This window comes from Drosophila sechellia, chromosome X (genome assembly GCF_004382195.2).
Source record: "Drosophila sechellia strain sech25 chromosome X, ASM438219v1, whole genome shotgun sequence".
Taxonomy (NCBI): Eukaryota; Metazoa; Arthropoda; class Insecta; order Diptera; family Drosophilidae; genus Drosophila; species Drosophila sechellia.
The window spans coordinates 4,995,776-5,002,984 of record NC_045954.1 but is presented as its reverse complement, the minus strand read 5'-3'; the positions used below and the strand labels follow the sequence as shown (position 1 = coordinate 5,002,984).

General features: G+C 38.2%; 1 protein-coding gene across 12 annotated transcripts in view; it reads right to left on the bottom strand.

Moving 5' to 3' along the window:
• Positions 1–4,300: 4,300 nt before the first annotated feature.
• Positions 4,301–7,209, bottom strand: part of LOC6612435 (neurobeachin) — a 159,074-nt gene continuing 156,165 nt past the window's right edge. For 7 of the 12 annotated variants that reach the window (XM_032724624.1, XM_032724630.1, XM_032724628.1 and 4 more), the window contains one exon: positions 4,301–7,188. In XM_032724624.1, coding sequence (XP_032580515.1) covers positions 7,098–7,188 — 91 coding nt within the window. In that variant the 3' untranslated portion in view covers positions 4,301–7,097. The remainder of the gene's footprint in view (positions 7,189–7,209) is intronic. The other 5 variants (XM_032724627.1, XM_032724623.1, XM_032724631.1 and 2 more) reach the window with 1 other exon arrangement.

Genomic DNA, 7,209 nt, shown 5'->3' with positions numbered 1-7,209 from the left:
GCCTGCTTCTATATTTTTTTTTTCACATTTCAATATCTTGCATTTGCTCTTGTAGTCTGTTGTTTTTGTTGTTCGGTTTAGGTTTCTAATTACTCACCGCAACAGGCACGCCCACCGTGCGCCCCCTTAACTAACTGGTTGACTGACTTAATTACAATTTGCATTATTTATCGAGCGTCAAAGTTCGTCAAACTGCAGAACTCGAAGGACGAAGAGCACGGTGGGGTTCTGCAAAGGATCCTGGAACTCGAGGATAATCGACAATCGAATGTGTGGAATAGGTTTTTCAATGGAATAGGTATGGTAAGGTGCAGAGAACTGCAAGAGTGGAAAAACACTTGGGTGTCTCGTAGACACTCGAGTGTCTCGTTGGAAATATAATGAAAAGTGGTTGGGAATTATAAGTTTCTACCGGTACATTTCGTTTTGATTTACAGTAACGATGACGTGGTTGCAAAACGTATTATTTTTTTCCATACAAACATTAGTATTCTGTGATTATGATCAATAGAATGTTCGCCTTGTTATTAAACATTTGTTAATGTTTAATATTTAAGAATTTTTGTGTGGGTTGCAAGTATTTGTATATACAGAAGGTATAAAGTATACATAAATCATGGTGTTCAACAAGCCACTGGTATTTTTTGATATCCACTCGGAAATCCTTTCGAATTTATGTCACCTGGTCAGTTGTAGCTTTCAGCTTCTCTCTCTATCTCTCTCTGTCCATCCGCTCGTCCATCCTTTATGGCGGCACCTTTGTGTCGTGTGGTTGGTGGTGCAGTTGGGTGTTGCAGGCTGCAACCTCGTAGGTGGGTGCTGAAAAGTATGCTACGGTCTGCGCACATGGCACATAATTGAGTGACAACGTGGTCTGAAACATTTGCCAGGCGGACACCGTCAAGTGCTGGCCAGCCAAAAAGGGGGTGGCTCGGTGGTTGGGTGGCTCAGCGGTTGAGTGGGTGGTCGGGTGGTTGGGTTGGGACTGCCTTGGTTGGCAGCTGATGCAGGGCATTTGAATTTGTAATGAGATTACACACAGACAGAGACGCAGTGCTAGATAGAAGCTATATATCCATATACATATAGCGACTATACAACACCTGCTGGCTGTCTATCTACCCTTCTCTCTTTGTCGCTATCTCTATCTCTCTGACTCTGTCCCTGTCTCGGCGGAGCAACTGTTAATTGTGGCCATAATTAAGGTGACTCCGAACCAGTTGGCCATACGCAAAACGTGACGAGCTCATTAATTTTATATGCTTTATTTGCCCTCAACTGTCCTGCTCTGTCCTCCAACATTTCCCTCGCTCTATTTGCGCCCCTCATTTTTCATCCTTCATTATACCCGTTACTCGTAGAGTAAAAGGGTATACTAGATTTGTTGAATAGTACGTAACAGGCAGAAGGAAGCGTTTCCGTCTCTATAAAATATATATATTCTTAATCTTATTCGACCTAAAATTTTTTCTCATTTTATTCCACAATATCTATCGATATCCCGGAAGAATTATGAAATTTCGCTGAGTAACGGGTATCTGATAGTCGTTTCTTATTTAATTTTTTCTTTTTTCATGAGAGTGCCATCTCTGTCGCTCCATCGTTCCGTCTCGATCCGAGTCCAAATTCACTTTGCTTTTTCCTTGGCTTTTTCCGTTGGTGGGTGTGTGTGTGTTGATTTAAAACCCAGATGCAGATGTAAATACAGATGCAGTTGCCGTTGCGGGTGTGATGAGCATGATGAGGGCCAGAGATGATGATGGTGATGATGACTTCGGGACGTTGTTAGCGCTGTTGCTGCCACTTGGTTGCTTTATGTCATTGCTGGTTAAGCGATGCGTCTAATTTGCAGCTGCTGCCGAAGCTGGACGGCTGGCTCCTCCAAGGCACTACCAATCCCCCTTATCTACAACTTCAACCCGCCACGCCCACTTTTCCGGTGGGGGAGAATTTACATTTTGTGTTGCGAGCCAGCAAAGTGTAAGAAGGAAAGTGAGAATTGAGCAGGTGGCAAAAATGGGATTATAAAGAGGTGCTGCGGAAAAACCAAAATTCAAATTGCACTATATCGCACAAACAGGATTTGATCATTCATACTGAAATTGGTCACACTGAAAGCAAAACTAGCAGTTGATTGTAACTTAAATTTAAGTCGCTCTTAGCAATACAATTTTGATGAAATTTTACAATTTTATATGTGCAGCTCATCTGCAATTATGAACAGCTTGGAAAATCACACACTCCCACACACATTCCTTGTGTCGGTGTAAAATTGTTTGCATTTACTTTGGCTTGGTTTTTAGTCCTGGCAAATAGCAAATGGCAAATGGCAGCGGCTGCCTGTTGACTGCCACCTGGATGCCAGGATAGCAGGATCCATGGATATCGTGGTGTTGCCTCTCTAACCGCGTTGCTCGTTAATTTTGCAGCATTTCCGCTAGCAATTTTCAGGCAACTCCCGTCGCCACTTCGTCCTGTGCGTCGTCCTTGTTGCTGTTGCTGTTGTTGCTAGCAACCGGAAATGCAGGAAACGGATATTACACGCTCCAGAAAGCTCACAGCGTAGAGGGGAGGGGGTAGGTGCTGGGTGGTGGGTTAAAGGAAGGAAAAGGAGCTGTGTCGTTGGGCATAACTTGAATAATATGAAAGAGATATGACTTTTGATGACAACGTGGCGGCGGCTGCTGCTGCTGCTGCTGCTACTAATGCTCTTGCAATTTGATGCATTTTCCGTGTTTAGACAGCTGCCCCCAAAAGTTGTCCTTAGCGCCTGGCACTCACCTTTTCTTTTTGGCCCAGCGTCTCCTTTATCTATTTACACACCGCGCCCTTCCCTACCATTTTCCCGCCCGGCTTTTTTGCTTTTCCCGTGCAACTGCAACTGGAAACGCAATTGGGGCGTGCTAAAAGGAAAAAGGAGCCAAGGAACGCGAACGAACGCGGCGCTTTAATTGCTTAGCCCGTGGAATTGTTGTCTCGCTTTTCCATTTTGCCCGTTCTCTATTTTTTCCTTGCTGGCTGGCTGGCTGGGATTTTCCTTTCTGGTTGTTCAATTGTTGGGAAAATGAAATTATTGCAAGCCAGCAGAAATGGGAAAAGTAGGTCACAGCTAAACAAAAAAAAAAAAAAAAGAAGAGGATTTTGGCCAAGATGAATTGACTTCCTCCCCACCAAAATAGAAAACAAATTTGGATTTTTTTTTTGTAAGATTTCATTGTTTTTGTTCGGTTTTATTTTGTATTTTTTACTCTTCTGGTTTTCTTTTTCATTTTTCGGTTTTCTTTATTGAACATAATAATTTGGTTTGTTTCGGTTTCGTTTTTGTTATTTTTTTTGTTTTAATGCTTGCTCACTTTCGCTTGTTAAATTTGTAGCTTAAATTTAATTTGAAATTTTTTCTTCAACGCTTGTTCAACGCGCGACCTTTAATTACTTCCATGCAATTTAGTTTTTATTTCTGTTTAATTATTATTAGTTGTGTACGTTTTCCTCTTTGTGGGTGGAGGGGAGTGGGTGGGAACGGGAGGGAGGAGGGAATGTGGTGTGAGTGTGTGTTCTTCGTGTGTAAACTTATTTCGTTAGAATTGTAGCGTATTTTAAATTTAATTTTAATATGCATAAATTGTTTGCCCTTCGCCCCGCGCTAGCTAACCTTTTGACCTCTCTTTTCTGCCGCTTCATCGCTTTTCGCTTTATCTTTTCCCGCCTTTGTTTATTATTTAATGTGTTTAATTTTCGCTTGCTTTTATTAATTTCAACGCACGCATTTTGCAAAAAAAAAAAATACTTTTTATTTATATATATCTATATATATAAATGGGTTTTTGTTTAGCAATATTAATGAACATTTATTTCGTAGCTTTATCTCTTTATGTATTTTGTATTTTGCATTTTGTAATTTGTTATTTTAGTTAGTAATTTGTATTTTGTATTTCGTATTTTGCTGTCTTTTGCTTTTGTTGCTGCTGCGGAATAGATTAAATTGTTGTTTTTGGCTCTCATTTGTTTGTTAGCATGCTATTTAACAATGTTGACAAAATATATACACACATGTATATCTATATATATATATATATTTCGATTTCGATTGAGTGTGTGTGTGTTTGTGTGTTGTGTGCCTGTCTTTTAGCTTTAACTTTGCCTGCGATTTTTGGGTTTATTCTCTAATTTTAAAATTCCTACCTCCGCCTGTGTAAATAATTATATGAAATAATTCTTGCCCGTGCATAAGTAAATTCTTAAATATTTTTTGTTTCTTTCTTATTTTTGTTTTGTTTTTTGTTGGTTTTTTGTTTTTGTATTTTTCCTTCATTTATAACTTGACTTTTTGTAAAGTCTTCGTTTTGTATAAATTTAAAATTGTCAGCCATTTTTGTTGTTTGTTTTTTTTTTTTTTTTAATAAAAACGTTATGTAATTTATTTATTTATATTTATGTTTTGTTTAATACGACTACCGTCTCCCACTTTTCATCCTCGCTAAGTTCTATAAAAAGTGCGTAATTAAAAATTGTTGGCGTCCGCAGTTAATATTCAAATATTCGGTATCATTTCGGTTAATGGCTAAACTTTTTATCCCATATCGTATATAGATACACACGGTTGTGTGCATAAAAAAATGTAGTTACTGCTCCGAGATTGAGAGTTTTCCGCCTCGACTTTCTCATCGAGTTCAAGTTTCCCGCTTTCGCTTCATTGCGTTTCCTTTAATTTGATTTGATTTGAATTCCTTTCGTCCTACCTTCTTCCGTTCGAATGCTTTGCTTCCGGCTTTTTTGTAGTGGGCTTTAAAAATACATTACTCTTAGGACAGTTCGCCATGGATTTATGTACAACATTTAAATTACTAATAGTTGTAAATTTTATTCGTCACCTTCGCTTCGCTACGGTATTTAATTAACTCTCGTGGACACAAAAAAAAAATCGCGTGTACTATTATTAAATGTTTATTTAATTTTTGCATTTGCCTGGGTTCCTGTTTTTTGTTTTTTTTTTTTTGTTTTTTGTGTCGTTTTAGCTGCTATTTGCATAATGCTTTTTAAATATGTACACACAGAGAGTGGAAAAATCGAGTCTGTACTAAAAGCGAATTAAGTTTTATTCTGTTTCAATGGGAATAAATTTGGAATGTTTAAATCCTGAGAAAAGAATAGATGCGAATTAATCGAAAATCAGCTGTCTTATTTTATTTCCTTCGAGCACAAAATCGAATCGGGCCAAGACACAACAATAAAGCTGGAGAAAATTCAGTTTCCCTATAGTTGTATGCTTGGAAAACAGGATTAATCTCTAGCTCCACACAACATATACATACATTTACGATACCTATATATTTGAGTTCCAATTATTTTTGGGGGGAGGGTTTCTTTTAGCTGGACTTGATTCAATTTGTATCGCTTTTGCGCTTTTACAACCGAATGTGTTCGTTTCTAGCCGTAAACTCTATATATACTTGAAGTATGGTTATAGTAATTGCCTTAGCTCTCGTCTTTATATACAAATCTAATCGGTAAGTGCCAGAGTGGTGCGCCATGGATGGATTGTTTGGTTTTTTGAATTATTTTCGGTTTGCGAATCGCTTGGGAAAATCAAAGGCAGAATCTGCGGTCAAATTATACATATATATATCATTATATACATATATAAAACACCTCAGCCTGGACGTACATTGATTGGTTTTGTTTCGAGGAAGCCAATTGGGATCTTGGGTAGTAGGCTAATTTTTGGACGCAATTGAAAATTTTCTCACTTTTACTTAATGAATAGAATAGTGCCTAAAGAAAAAATACAAACAACAATCAACGGAAGAGGATAAAAAAATACAACAACAACGAAAAAAAAGAGTACAAAAAACGAATATAGACCATATTTTTATATCGATTGTATTTATTTGTTTTCGCTCTCGTTTCGAAATTAGCGTGCGGTGCAGCATGGCGTATGCGTGATATTTGTGGAACGAGAACGAAAAACGAAATCGCCGCCTTTCGCTTGGATAAGTTTTGCATATTCCGCTTCCGTTGGCGGATGCATATATATATATATATACATACATATATATATATCTTGTTTATTTATTATTTTCTGTGGCTCTCAGCAGTGTTGATAATTTAGCTGTTGTTTAGATTTTAGTTAGCGTTTTTTGGAGTTGAGTGTGTTAGTTAGCTACAAATGCATATGCGTGTGTGTACTAAAATATCTCGTATCCGCTGTTTGCATCACTTCCGTTTCCTGCTTCTTCTGCCCTCCTCTTTCCGCTCCATTTATCAGCTTTATTGCCTTGGCATTGTCCTTGCTTGGTTACCTTGTGTTTGTGTGTGTGTGTGTATGGTTATGGAGTGTCTGTGTTCGAAGAGTGTGTTTTTGTCACGAAGAACTAACGCTATAATTAAAAATTGGCTTTCTGCTTTCTCTACCGTCTTCTCGTTTTTTGGCCGCTTAGTTTCATTATTTTCTCCCTTTATCTTTGCGTTGCGCAGCGTTTCGTTTCGTTTTGTTTTGTTTAAACTTTTATGAGAACTTTTGCTACGTTGGTATTATAATGCATGTGGAATTAGCTTTAGGTTGATTTACTTTTAGATTTATTAACTGCTTATTGCGTTTTATAAACACTAACTTCATTTGTCTTATTTCAACTACTTACTTAAGCCGCCAGCTTCCTTCTTCTCCTCCTTCTACATCACCTTCTACTTGTTTTACCTTTGCTTTTGCCCTCCTCCATTTTGCCATAACTTAACATACATTTCGTTAACTCTAGTAAAAAAAAATGTTCGCATCTTCTGTTCTGTTCCGTTCTCTATTTTTTTTTGTTAATTTTTTTTTTGACTGGCTTTCATTGGCCAAACACACACTAATGCACAATTAATACTAGACAAAAAAAAAACATAGTTTTGCTTACTAGCCTAGAGTTGTAAAGGTCTGTATAGAAAAAAACCGCTTCGCCCTCCTTGCGCCGTTTTTTTTGTAAGTACTTTGTAGTTGCTTTGCGATCGTTTTTTATATTTTATTTCCGTTTCTGTTTCACTTTCCGCTTCCGGTTCCGCTTCCTTGGCCTCTGTTAACTGGCGAGTCGTGGGTTACTGCAATGTTGAAGTGTCCAAACTTAGTAGCGCTGCTGGTACTCGTGGTGCCAGCGGTTGAAGTCGATGTGGAATACTATGATCGAGCCCGTCGAAAGTCCGGCCAGAAGGTATCTACAGTAGAGTAAGAATTGG